At 37.1% G+C, this 14,019-nt stretch overlaps 1 protein-coding gene across 3 annotated transcripts; it reads left to right on the forward strand.

The window, feature by feature from the left end:
- The first annotated feature begins 718 nt into the window (after positions 1 to 718).
- On the forward strand, positions 719 to 13,721 carry taf1b (TATA box binding protein (Tbp)-associated factor, RNA polymerase I, B). Of its 3 annotated transcripts, XR_001962337.2 has the most exons (18): positions 719 to 858; positions 1,372 to 1,470; positions 2,823 to 2,910; positions 3,022 to 3,119; positions 3,208 to 3,300; positions 3,536 to 3,641; positions 3,857 to 4,025; positions 4,121 to 4,220; positions 4,314 to 4,461; positions 4,543 to 4,717; positions 4,814 to 4,851; positions 4,942 to 5,029; positions 5,337 to 5,407; positions 5,824 to 6,052; positions 6,609 to 6,893; positions 10,599 to 10,666; positions 11,924 to 11,963; positions 13,198 to 13,721. XR_001962337.2 is itself a non-coding variant. In XM_018688735.2 (15 exons), exons 1-15 carry the CDS (start codon positions 841 to 843, stop codon positions 6,865 to 6,867), a joined length of 1,779 nt encoding a protein of 592 aa, XP_018544251.1. In that variant the 5' UTR covers positions 719 to 840; the 3' UTR covers positions 6,868 to 7,264. The 3 variants fall into 3 exon arrangements, 1 of the variants encoding a protein (XP_018544251.1); XR_001962338.2 differs by lacking the exon at positions 11,924 to 11,963; XM_018688735.2 differs by lacking the exons at positions 10,599 to 10,666; positions 11,924 to 11,963; positions 13,198 to 13,721 and having other exon boundaries at positions 6,609 to 7,264.
- The last annotated feature ends 298 nt before the right edge of the window (positions 13,722 to 14,019 follow it).

The raw sequence follows: 14,019 nt of genomic DNA on the forward strand, positions 1-14,019 counted from the left end.
TACTACAACTCATACAAACTGACAACAAAACTCATCTCTGGTTTTAACACAGGAAACTGCCAACTTCTCTAACAAAAATAAAATTCAACTTTAACTGAACAATGTGTTTAACACCGTGTAATAATCTGAATTTATTATCTAACAATAAGAATAATATGAAAATTAACTGATGAATCACTTTGTGTTATACACGTGAGATAAATAATCTGATGAGTCAAACTGCAGAGGTGACATTTCCTGTTTTCACTGACATTTTCAGAGGACAGGAAATGTTTCTTTCATTTATTTATTTAAACAGATAAATACATAGGAAAATAAAATAATAAAAATAAACAGTATATATTATGAGAAAACAGAATTTTATCTACTTGCTAAACTAATATTGAGAACGTTAGACTTAAACAATACTGAGATAATAATCAACAGTCTGTGTTTTAAATCAAGACATTCTCTTAATATAATAATAAAACACAGTGTTTTCATAAATTAAACCGAAGCAGACGTTTTTTTCACATATTTACAACAATTATTATTTTTTAATTAGATTAAATTTAAATATTAAAAGCTCTACTTACCTTAAGTGAAGTATTATGTGGATTTTTTCCCCCTAAAAGTGAGAATTAATAAATAACGTGATGAATAATGAATAAAAATGTCAGATGTTAGCGTTTCCCTGCAGTGTGAGTTGTAGTTCCTGTCTCAGCCTGTGAGCGGCAGCAGAGCGCTTCAGAGCCTCCAGTGAACCGGAAGTCAGAGAAGAAGAAGTAAACCCCAAACAAACCTCCACATGTGGACGAACTGATCAAATCTACAGTTTAAACCAGCTGATTTAAAGTGAACATGGACGACGAACACACGGTAAAACAACTTCTCTGTTACTCTGAGAGAGATTTTAACGTTAGCTAACGTTTCATCGCTGCTAATTACATGATGTTAGCCAGTACGTCAACGCCAAACTCCGTTAAATTATCTGTCGGTTTTGTTTTTTTGTCGCGCTTACCACAAATTAAAAATATGATTTAACATTGTTTTATACACATTTTTGCATTATACAAGAAATAATTTAACAACCGTCGTGTATTTACGAACTGTTACCCCAAAGCAAAACGTATTTAGATGTGTTACCGAGTTTAAACTAAAAGTGTGGGCTCAGAATAAACGTTGGAATTTTATCTAAATAATTATTCTACTCTTAAAGTTTTTTTTTTTTCGAATTTATCACAAAGCTTCACGCATTTTCTACTTGTAATTATTTATTATTTCTAATAAACAAAAGAGACGTAAATAGCTATTTTATGAATGGAAACAGTTGGAGGCTGCTACTGCTAAAGCACTGCTTCTGTGTGTGTGTGTGTGTGTGTGTGTGTTCAGGCCGGCTTCAGGGAGCCCTGTGCTCAGTGTTCGGCGGTGGACTGGGGAGTTTCAGACGAAGGTCGTTTCTACTGCAGATCCTGTCACAACGTCATCGAGGTAAACAACAACAACAACAACAACAACAACAACAACAACAACAACAGCAGCAGCAGCAGCAGCAGCAGTTGATCTGTCTGTTACCAGCAGGTCTGTTCTACAAAGAGAGTTGAACCTCCTCTGGTTTAACTCAGGTTCTCAGGTAAAGTCGGGGTTGACAAGCCTGGAACACTCAGGCTGTATATGTATGAATGTAAAGCTGTTATGTTCAGTATGAACTTCATGTTAACAGTATTTCAGCCTCAGTGGAAACTGAACCTGGATCAAACAGAAACCTTCTATAAAGTGGTTCACATTCATATTTCCATCATTAATGCTGCTTGGTCTGTAGTCTACAATTACAACAGCCTGTCACATTAGATTGTCTTTCAGGACAATAACACCCCCCCCCTCCCATTTAAAGGATTATTGAAGAAAAAAAAATACAAAATAAAATAACTGAAAGTGAAAATGGAAAATGTGGAGCATAAAAAACACCATTTATTGGTCCACATATCTCTACCATCCACTACACACTTTTTTTTTTTTTTTTGGGTGGTGGTTGTGATGACTGACGGTCTTTAGACAACCCCCGTCCTGCAGAGTCAGCATCTCTCTGCTGATTGGTTGTTCCACCTGTGGGGCGGAGCTTAGGTAGAAGTAACACCTGTAACACAGAGTTAACCACGAACATAAACTGCTCTGAGCAGTTTAGAGACGCAGCGTAAATTACCATGGCAACAGACCTCAGGTAAAACCTGTCCACCTTTCGTAGTACAGGTTAACCGGGAAGTTACACCTGACGTCACCAAGTTACTCCTGAAGTTACTCTGATAAGACAGTTACCTCGCTTCGTAGAACAGGCCTCTGTCCTCACCTAACAGGAAGTCACCTCAGTGAATTTATGTGAGGTGACACCATCAGAAACATCAGTGAAGTGTTTAAAGGGCAGAAAGTATTCAGACCCTTTCACTTTATAAACAGATAAAACTGACATGTTTGCTCTTCAGTCTTAACTCTGTGATAATAACAATGTGAAAACATGTCTTTATAAAGTTTATTAAAAATCTAAAAACTGAAATCTTTCATGTACAAAAGTAATTAAGTACTTTATTTAAACAGCAGAGCAGAGACGACACACAGTGCTCCACAGAAGAGATATAAACAAAGACAAACATAAAACAGAATTTAATAAACATGTTGTGTTAAACATTAAAGGAAACGAACAGAAAACAGAGAAAACATCTCAGCACACGTCCTGGTTTCCATCAGGCTGCAGTGTCTCTTCAGGACCAGCAGGTGGTAGCATCATGTGTCAGTATCTGTTTCCTCTAAACCTGTTTTAACCTGTGGACTTGTCTGAACGTCCTCAGAGAACCAGAGAGGTGGTGGAGACGACCTTCGCTCCCGGCTCCACCCGGGTCTCCACCATCGGCAGAGGATCCAGGAACAAGAGGCCGGGTCAGTGTTTCTGTTTCCATCAGTAAACTGAATATTAAGACGTCTGAAGTTGTCAGCATGGATTTAATGAAATTAAACAATTGTTAAAGTTTGTTGTTTCCTGTGTTTCAGAGGGCGGTCGTCAGTGGATGATCTGCGAAGGTTTCCAGTTCATCCTGAGGAACCAGGCCGACGCTCTGCTCAGACTCGGCGTCACTCCACATTTTAAGGTCAGTTTTTATCTGAACCTGGAGGTTTTTTTCAGTCGGATCAGAACCAGCTGCAGAAACAGGCTGAGCAGAACTGTGTCTGTTCCAGGACCAGGTGTTGCTGCAGCTGTGGAGACTTTACCTGCAGAGGAGTCGACAGGCGTACACCAACGACCCGGTGAGGAGCTCCAGGTTTAAAGTGGTGAGTTCAGTGACACAAAGCAAAAACTAGCTCAACACCACTCACTGAGCTGAAAGTGAAACATGTTACCCATGATCCTCTTTTCCTTCTGGAGCAGGAAGTGCTGTAAACTCCATTCATAATTCCTGATATCTTCGTCAGTTTCCTGGATATCAGAGATGAACGCTGGTTTTTAATGACTTCTAAGTCTTTTTAAACCATCACAGTGACTCTGAAGCTGAGATTCTGTTTGCAGAGAGGTCTGGACTCGGACTCGGACAGTATGGCCGAGTCATCAGTGAAGTCTGCCAGCGAGACGGATGGAGAGGCAAATCTGTCAAGCACCGTCGGATCTAATGCAGGTCGATAACAAACAGCTAAAAGACAATTACTATGTAGATTTAAACCTGATTTTTATACAATATTCCTTAAAAACAGATTTAATTTGAAGTTTTTGTCACTTCACATAATTTTTCTTTAATAAAAATCAGGTTCAAAAGAGAAACAACAGATTTTTACTTAACTTTACTAATTTTTTACTAACTTTTTAAGTTTAACTTTTTACTTAACTCCTCAGCAAGCTCCAGTGATTGGTCGCAGTGCTCGGGCTCGGTGGACGTCGTCACCTACCTGTCGGCTCGGCTGAGGCGGAGTCGTGGTCTGATGAGCATGAAGAAGACTCTGGCTCTGATCCACCTCGGTCTGGTCTGGAGTCAGGAGCCGCTGACACTCAGTGACCTGCTCAGGTAACAACTGCACTCTTTATCATTGATTATGTCATGTAGAGGTCTGGAAGGTCCTGGAAAGTCCTGGAGGAGTGAGTTGAAGTGTTTGTTTTCAGGCTGGTGAACGAAGGCCACGTCCCATACCTGAACGCCTACGAGGATCTGCCCGACGAGATGAGGCTCGACGGCAGAGACGCTGTCATCTTCAGAGTTGACGTCAGAATCTAGATTTAACATTTTTCAGTCCAGTGAACTGGTTCAAACCAGTCCGTTTGAGTACATGTTGTTGGGGTGTGTTTGTTTCTGCAGAGCGTCCCGTCCCACCGGGCGGTGCACACCGAGGCCCAGGATCTGGCTCTGTACCTGCAGCTTCCTGCTTTTCCTCCAATCAGCCGTAAGAGTCTGCTGCACCCAGCGCTGCTCAGCGTGCGCTACCTGACCGATGCCAACCTGCCCGGTAACACCAGCACCGACAGTAACGCTGATAATACTGACGTCATGAGCCGTCGATTATTTCACCTCCTCTCTTGTTAACCAGACGAGCTCCACCCGTGGGTCTGCAGCCTGATGGAGCGTGCCGGTATGACGGATCAAACGTTCCACACATTCGACTCCACAACCCGTCCTATCCTGCCGCGGTACGACGTCCAGAGCGCCGCCGTCATCATCGTCACCATGAAGGTCATCTTCGGCCTGGACGACCACACAGAGTGGTAACTGACCCCCGACCCCCACTACTGCCCCTCCACCCCCCCACAGACAGGCTTCACTGATAAATCTAATGACCACATTTGATTTGTGTCTTTCAGGGATTTATCCAACGAGGTTGGAGTCCAGGACGACTCAGGTTGGATGTTTGCACTTTGATTTAATCATCTTCTTCTTTGGTTTATTGGCAGCGGTTGAACTCTGGTTTAACTGTTTGCTGTTTTCTCAGAGGATGTGTTTAACCTGAGGAGGTGGTACCGACTGATGCAGGCCGCTCTGATCAAAGCTCAGCAGAAGAGAGACCACCACATCGCCAGGTGAGGTATCTGTCACACCTGAGGTCTCCACAGGTGAACTGTGACAACAATGACTGAATCTGGAAGTTAGTTTTTTTTTTTAAATATCTGTAAACATTAAATTATTTTCAAACCAACAAACAACCAGGGGCCTTAACAAGAAAACAAACATCTGTGTCCCAGTCATTAACCTGGAGTCATTAAATTGAAGATGAAGCTTTTTCAGTGGGTGGTTTTCGGCCTTTGATTGAGTTCAAAGTTTGTTAAGTACCGTAATGTTTTTAAATCTTATCAATATATTTATTATTTCTGTCCCTCTCGTCTTCAGGAAACAGTGGAAGGCAAAGAAACCTCTTTACCTGAACAGGAAGATGAAAACCACTGTGATGAAAAAGAAAAGTAAGAACCTCAGTTTGTAGATGAGGAGACATTGTGGGCTGGAATCTGAGCCCAGGTTTTCAGCTGTGATCTGCTCCTGTTTGCAGTGAACAAACTGATATTCAGACAACTCTCACTGTTTTACTGTGATACTGAAGAAAAGTTAAAAACAGGGGGATTCTGAATGAAGTTCTGCAGCTAGAACGAGCATCTTTTTTTCTGTGGTTTTTAATCACATTGGTTTACTTTCTATGAACATCAGAGATAATGATATAGTCAGGAAGTGTAAGTTGCACTGAATCTAAAAATTAAGATCTGACTGAGTTATGACTTAGAAAACGTGTTTATGTAAATTTCAGTCATTGTGTTTTTAAATCTCTTGTCTTCTTCATTGGTGGTTAAATCTGGATTAAACTGTGATGTTTGTGTCTGTGCAGGGACAGCAGAACAGGTTCAGATCTGCTTCAAGAAGCTGTCTTCCCGCCTGGTGGGGATCCGGGACTGTGAGCCGTCCAGCTTCAGGTTCTGCTGGGGGGATGAGGACGGAGCGGACGGTCCCAGTCTGCACCACAAGAAACTGGACAAGGTCGTGACCCCGAAACGCAACATCTTGACTCCCTCTAACTCCACGTATTGGCACCCGGCGCTCCAAGCCTGCGATCCCCGGTGGGTTTGTTAGATTTAACATGAATGGGACGGAGAAAATATTAGGAACGCTCGTACACTTTTTTTTACACTATGATAGCATTTGCTAGCATTAAACCAAAAAGTTACTTTTCATCAAAACAAAAGGAAAGGTAACATTACAGGAGCACAAATGTAAGCATTAACACAAATGTTAGCATGTAGAAAACTTATGTTAGCATTGAACCATAATTGTTAACACTGAAACAAGAAGAAGTAACATTAGCATTTTACTTCCTTACTTTACTTGGTTTTACTGTTGTTGTTTGTTGATTTATGAGACATAACCGATGGTTTTAATGGACAAAATTAATATAAGGCACAAAACATTACAGCGTTCTCTCTGTCTAATGTTTAATATATCCTACAGAGAAAACTGTTTGTAGAATTTTACAAGAACAAAACTATAATTTGCAGATTTCACAACATTTATTAAATTTAAGCTGCTCAATGTTAAAAATCTGTCATTATAAAACTACACCAGGATCCAGGTTTAGGGTTTCCTCTGGTCCTGATGTTTACTCATCCTCCTCTACAGGAAGTGCAGGAGTCATTACTCGGAGGTGGAGGCAACGTTGCCTCGGTCGTTTGTCTGGATGCTGCAGCTCTTCTCCTTCCTGCTCGACGTGAAGCCGGCCTACCTGTACGAGGAGGTGCTGACCGTGGAGAGACGAGTCTTCGGCGGCAAAACGCCCTTGAACGGAAATGTGAGGAGGAAGGGGAGGAAGACCAGGACCGAGGCTAGGACTGAGACCAGGAGCAGGAGCCGGAGTGACACCAGGACGCCACAGAGATGATGAGAGACAAGATGAAAAACTTTCAAGTAACTTAAGAAAAAAAAAAAATCACAAACATCTCATGAATAATTTATTATTGGTGCGTTTAAGGACACTCTGAAATCTGACTTCTGAACACTGTGACATGCATCAACCTGAAAATCAGTCAATCAACAGAAACTAAACTTGGACTTGTTTATTTTCATGCTACATATGAAATCATTTCTCTGTCTTATTAATCTTTATTGAAACGAATAACAAGTTTACAGGAAGTTAAACAAAACCTGATTTAAATACACCAGGCAGACAAATGAAACTTAAATTAATTAATTAAACAAAAACCTCACAGGTGTTAAATGTTTTCACGTTTTCTGAAAATTGAATTTGGTCAAAGTAACGAGTAAATGAATCAAAAACATTTTATTATTTGATTCTTGGTGTCTTTGAGTTTTAGACATTTGAGGACATTACTCTGGATACTTTTCACTTTTTACTAAAAATATATGTTTTACTATTTTACCGATGTTTTATAAACTGGTGATTAGAACAAGGGACAAAGTAGATGATAATGAAAATAAAATAGTTCAGGATCTCTGTCTGATAGAAACACTTCTCACGTTTGATCGGTTTTAGTGAGTAATAGTAATTTTAGTTCTGCTGCTCATCTTCAGACGACTCTGGATTTATCAACACATTTATAACAGAAGGTAACGAAACACTTGTTTTTGTTTCTGAATCAAATTTGTCTTAAATAAGAAAAAGTTGATTTAACACTGAGGCTCAGTGACGTTTTGTGATAATACAAAGTAAATCAAAACAAATTATTGTAGGAAATGCAAATCTAAACCAACGTGTGGTTTAGATTTGAACACAAAGAGAACTGATGTTTTTATTTATTTTTATATTTTTCTCCTCCTGCTTCATCTTTGTCTCTGAGCTGCAGTGACAGAAACTGACCAGCAGGGGGAGACACAGTCAGAGAAATGAGGCTCAAACTCACAGAAAACTGAGCTGTCTCCTGTACAAAAATGTGCAGATATTATTATCATTATTATTATTATTACTAATTATTTCTCTCACCTCAGCTCATGTTTATTGTAAAGATCCATCTTCAGAAATTAAAAACATTAAACTGAAAAAGGAAAGAACAGGTCGACATCATTACCCAGAGTTCAACTGTACAGAAAGTTTTCCACCAGATACAAAAACACAGGAAAAAAATTGTCTCTTTTCTTTGTTGTAAATGAAATTAAACTGAACATCTCTGAGTTTTTGATGTTTTATAAACTCACAAACGTTACAGTAACACTGAGTCATGAATCTCAGCAGCTGATTAAAATATTTGATCAGAATTTAAAATTTAACTTTGTTTCAGCTTAACAGAAAGTTTTATTTGTTTTTCTAAGTTTTAAAAAGGTTTTCAAACAGAAAAGCAGAAAGCAGCATCTTACAAATAAATAACTATTAAAGAAAGAACAGGAAACAAAGTAAATCTCTACACTTTTACATTTCATTGCTAATAAAAGTAAAATAACAGAGTTTAAATACAATCTAACATCAGGATTCAGAAGATTTACTGTTTCTTCATAAACTTCATAAAACTTCACTGAATACTGAAATTTTTACTGCACTACACTACAACCAATACTACTGATACTTTAACTACACATTGTACTTTTACTATCATACATAAAATACATTAGTAGCAGTAGTGTAGTATTATCAGTAGCAGCAGTATCAGTATTTAAACTCTCAGGCTCTGATTCTCAGAGTCTTGGACTTTAAAGCCACTTGAGGTGAACTCAGGTTTTCTGAGGACAGAAGTCATCTCAGGACGCTGGAATCAACCAGCCGTATGTGAATGCAGCACGATGCTGTTTCCCTCCACTGAGGTGACATGAGGTAAAGCTGCTCGCTATAGTATCACCATGGCAACATGCCCAACGCTGTAAAGTTACCTAGCAACAGCCACGAACATGGCAACCGCCAAAATAAAACACCCACAAGTCTGGTCTGTGTGGAGCTGATTTCATGTGACAGAATTTATCCAGCAAAGAGACAAAGCATTAGTTTGATTAAAGTTTAATTCTACTGCGATTATTTATTGTTTATTTATTGTTTCATTTTCAGCTTTAAATGAGATGATAATCCAGTTTCCTGATCCGACCCCAGGAGGTAAAATGAGGTCACTGCAGCAGAGAACAAAGAGCGTCTCAACACTGAGCAAAATAAATCAGAAAACAGAAAAACTAACATCACTAAGTTAAAGTGAAACGCAGATAATATCAGAGAGTGTTCAGAAGCAGCAATTTAACTGTAAAACACAAACAGCAACATTTAAATCATGATTTTACTAATGACTTGTACTGTTGTACTGAGTATGAGCATCAGGGTAATCAGATACTTTACCCATGTAAAAGTACTAATACCACGCAGTAAAAATACTGTTACAAGTAAAAGTCCTGCAGTGAAAATATAAATGTGTGAGTATAATCAGGAAAATGTACTGAAAGTATTAAAAGTTCTCTGCAGTAAAATGACACATGACTACAACTAATGATTATTGTCTCTGTTTATTGATTGATTATCTGATCAGAAAACAGTGAGAAATCTCATTTACCCGGAACCCAAAGTGAAACCTTCACTGTGTTTGTTTCGTCTAAACCTCAAAATTGTTAAAAATATATTTAAAATAATTGAAAAGAAAAAGTAGCAACTCGTCAAATCTTTGGAGCTGGAACCTGAAATGTTTTGTTTTTTACATGAAAACTGTTGCTTGTGTTTAAGTAATTTTCAGACTTTATCTTTTATTAGTTGTAATTACAGCTATGTTGAAGTGATGTTAGGTAAAACTGGACCAATACAGATTTATGTCTCGGGCCCTTTAAATTTCACCAGGCAATCATCAGAAATGTTGTTACATTGTTGCTACAAATGTTCTTTATGTGACACAATCATTCTGATTGGTCTGAGGTGGCTGAGGTGGGCGGAGCAAATATTTAAATAATCACTGATTCCAGAACTGTTGGAAAACGATGAAGAATGTTGTTTTTTATGAAACTGTTTGATTCGTAATGAAAATATTTTCACAATATTCTTCACTTTTTATGAGAAAGGGTTTAGAGTGACTTCCTGATGCGTTCAGGCGAAATGGGACATTTTTCTGAAGCTGGCAGGTTTTTATCAGGAACATTAAAATCATGTCTCACTATTTCAGAAAAAAAAATTCGGTGTTTTTGTCTGATTTTGTTCTGATTTAGTTTGAGTGAATTCACAGGTTGTTTTCAAAATGGCTGATGTGAAATGACGTAATCAGGCCTGTAAACTCCTCTAATGAACCAGTGACTGAACTGATAAATGGATTCAACCATTAACAATCAAATAAAACATGACATATATATTGATATATATTTGAATTTATCTTAGGTTTTATATCATTTTTAACCATCAGTCATGGTCTGTCCCATTTTTCCTGAACATGTCATCAAAGGTGAGAGCCCTGATGTGTATGAAGGTCCAAAGTTTTTTACTTGACAACATATTTTCTGTTTAAAAATATCAGCACACAGTGACATTTAAGGTGGACTTCAGACTTAAAGGTGGTTTCCCCCGAACCTGTTTATAAATGTATAAATCTGGTCTGCTCAGACAGAAACAGAAACAGTATTTAGTGTTGAGTTTATCTGGATGATTATTGGAGAGTTTTTCTCACGGCTCTGAATCTTTTCCACTGTTTTCCTTGTTTCTTTCAGGATGAGAGACGACGACACAAAGACTGAAACAATCTGCAGAACGATCTCCAACAGAATGACACAGAGAGGTGAAGCTGGAGTTTAAAGAAAAAGAAAAGAGAGATTATTGAGTCTCCTGATTTAGAAACTGGTTCAGCTGCTGATAAAACTTGCTCAGAGCTCCTGAATAGCAAAACCTGCTGCTGCTGACTGTGACTGTTCCAAAATCTGAGACACATAAAGTTGAATTTAAATCATCGTCCTGAAACTTGAGAATTAATTTGGAAAATAAAAATAAAAGCTCTGCTGTTTCTGTAACATTCCCTCAAAAAAATCTTATGGTGGACAAAGTACTGGTACCGTACTAAAAGTAGTGATACTACAGTGTAGAAATACTAGTACTATATAGTAATATAAATACTAATAAGTAAAAGTCAAGAATCCAAATTCTACTCAAGTAAAAGTACAAAATTATCAGCATCAAAAGATACTTCAAGTACTCACAGTAAAAAATATTTGTTGTGTAGATTAGACCAGTTTAACATCTGTAAACTTAACTGTATTAAATATTAAGACAACTAACAAATATTAAAAGCATCAGGACAAAATGTAAAAGCAACATGAGACATAGATATAAAGAGTATTTACAGTGAAATTAAATAGTTAAATAGAAAATAAGAAATTACAGAGTAAAAGTCACAGATCTGTGTGAGACATAAATTATTTATTAATTGATAATTAATAAAAGACTGTGGATAACAGATTTAACGACTTAATAAACGGCTGTGTGGTTCAATCAATAATCATTTAGTGTCATTTATTTATTGATTTTGTTTTGTTTTATTTATTTGAATCTACAGCTGTTAGATAAATGGAGTAAGAGTATAAAGTATAAACTAAATGGAAATAAAGGACCTCAGAACTGTACCTGAGTAAATGTACTTTTACCACAAAACCGTAGTTGGTTTCTCTGATATTTTGTACTTTTATATATTAAATCAATAAACCAAACTAAAATTCATCAAAAAGAAACAGTTTATTAGATAAATGTTTATAAGAAAATCATAAATATGTTCTGTTGTCGTCTCATTTTAATCACTGTTTCATCAAATAATTTATTATTTTGTCAAATTTTTGCATTAAATTTAGTTATTTTCCACCAAAACATCTTAAATTACTTTAACTATTTGTGTTTGTATATATTTGTATTTATATATTTCTTGTTTATTCACTGACGCCTAAATAAACAAGGAAACAACAAAATAGATTTCAGAAACACAGACAGTTCATTAATTTGTTCACTAAAATAACTTGTTTGTGTTTTGGTTTAATCCTGAAATCTGCAGTGAAGACCAGGACCTGTGACTGAAACCTGCACAGAAACCAGTAAGTTTACCTTGAGCTAACAATTTCTCTTGGTAAAACTAAATGTAGAGAAACTCTGAAACACTGATTATCAACATTGATTCTTCTGAATCAGACATTAAATCAGAGAAACACGTTTTATAAACTGAAAACAGATTAAATCAGACATTAACTCAAATGAATTTTGAATTACTTGACATAGCGTGAAAAATAAATGTTTTCTGTAAAGAATTAATTTGGAGCCTTCAAAGCCCTAAAAGATAATTTATTTCTATTTCATAATTTGTGTCCATGAGTTAAATGTTCACATTGACTTTAACATCTTTAAATGTTTGTTCAACCTGAATATGACAAAAAAATAAGCAGTTATTTATCTGAAGTTAACTTTTAATCTGATGAACTAAAATCTAATTATTGTTTATAAAATGTCCAGAATCTCCTAGCCTAGGAACAAAAACAACTGATTTAGTCTCTGCACAAAGTTGAAGGACGGAGGAGAAGACACAACCTTGAAAACTGACTTTAAAAAAGAAAAACTTAAAGTCCACTTACTACTTACTTACTACTGTTTTTTTCTGGAGCTTTTGGCTGATTTCCTGTGAGGAGGTTGTCTGAGTCACAGTCTGTTAAAGGTTTAAAAAACTGATAAATCAACAGTTTGATTCCTAAAACACAGATTTGAATCAGTGGTGAAGATCCTGTGTTTACTGAAGTAAAAGCAACAGTAATACAGTGTAAAAATACTCGAAATACTTCACTGAAGTATTAAATAAAAATATACTCTCTGTGCAGAATGAGGCCTTTTTTGAGTGTTAACATGCAGAGGTCCTGAAAGGTTTTTATCGTATGTGCACAATCAAAATAATTAGTGTTCAAAAGTTATTACATTATAAAATAAACTATTATTTTCTCCGTATTTTAGTTGTTAGGAGAGTTACAGGTAGCAGTAGTATCAGTGGTGGAGTCAGACAGTTTTCATCTCTTTGTGGTGACACAGAATTAGAATCTGGTAACTTGTAGTTTTCATATTTTAGTTTTTGTACAAATCAAAGAAATGAGAAATAAAACGTTAATGAGCTTTAATTAGGCAGAGCCAGGCTAACAGTTTCCCTCTGTTTCCAGTCTTTGTGCTAAGCTAAGCCTCTTTTCTTTTTTTTAAGTTTACCACTAGAAAACATTTTTTCATGTTCAAAGCCCAGAATTTAAACGTCTAAGTGTGAGTTTCAGAGCTGACGAGTGTTTCCTTCCTCTGCAGAGGGAGGTGTTGTCGTTCCTACGAGAGTTTTCCACATGAAGAAGAAAACTTCACAGCCTGTGATCAGCTGACCTGGAAACAACACCTACACGTGCTGCAGCTTGAGGCCACGCCCACCTCCTCAGGTCCAGGTGTCCTCTGGTCACATGTCAGCCGCAGGTGGAGGTGACTGAGTTCAAGACATAACAAGAACTTCACTTTACAGACACTTTGATTTTCACTGTGAATCACATGAATCAGGTTCTGACTGGGTCTTTACTCAAGGAAAAAAAATATTCTTCTCTTCAACATATTGAAAACATTTGTTACACTATAAAAAAAGGAAAGCAATGAGGAAACTGCAGTGGATGAGACATGAGTTCAAATAAAAGATGATTTCTGATGATTTAACTCACTCTAATTAAGGCATTTGTTCAAGAAAATCCCTGTTTTTGTCAGTGGAGTCTGGTAGAGATATATAGAGATGTTTCTGGTTAAACTAAAAGGATCTGACTCTTTAATAAAAAGCTCTGTCTCTGTAGGAATCCTATCATCATGCTGTCAGACACTGAGAAGAACAATCTGAGTCTGTCAGAGACAAAACAAGAACTTTAGTGGATGGACTTTGACGTGGACGATCGTCCATTGGATTATATTACAGCAGCTGTTCTGATCAATACTGCACCAATTCCAAAGATTTTTATCTCTATCAATCATTTACACCCAAAAACTTTCCTGCATTAAACAACCAAAGATCAAATTGGCAGAACTTTTCTAATAAACCTCTCACTTTGGTTGAAATAAGAGACAAGCTTCATTTTTAGTTTTTTTCTAATAATTTAC

This window comes from Lates calcarifer, linkage group LG7_1, assembly GCF_001640805.2.
Source record: "Lates calcarifer isolate ASB-BC8 linkage group LG7_1, TLL_Latcal_v3, whole genome shotgun sequence".
NCBI classification, from domain to species: domain Eukaryota; kingdom Metazoa; phylum Chordata; class Actinopteri; family Centropomidae; genus Lates; species Lates calcarifer.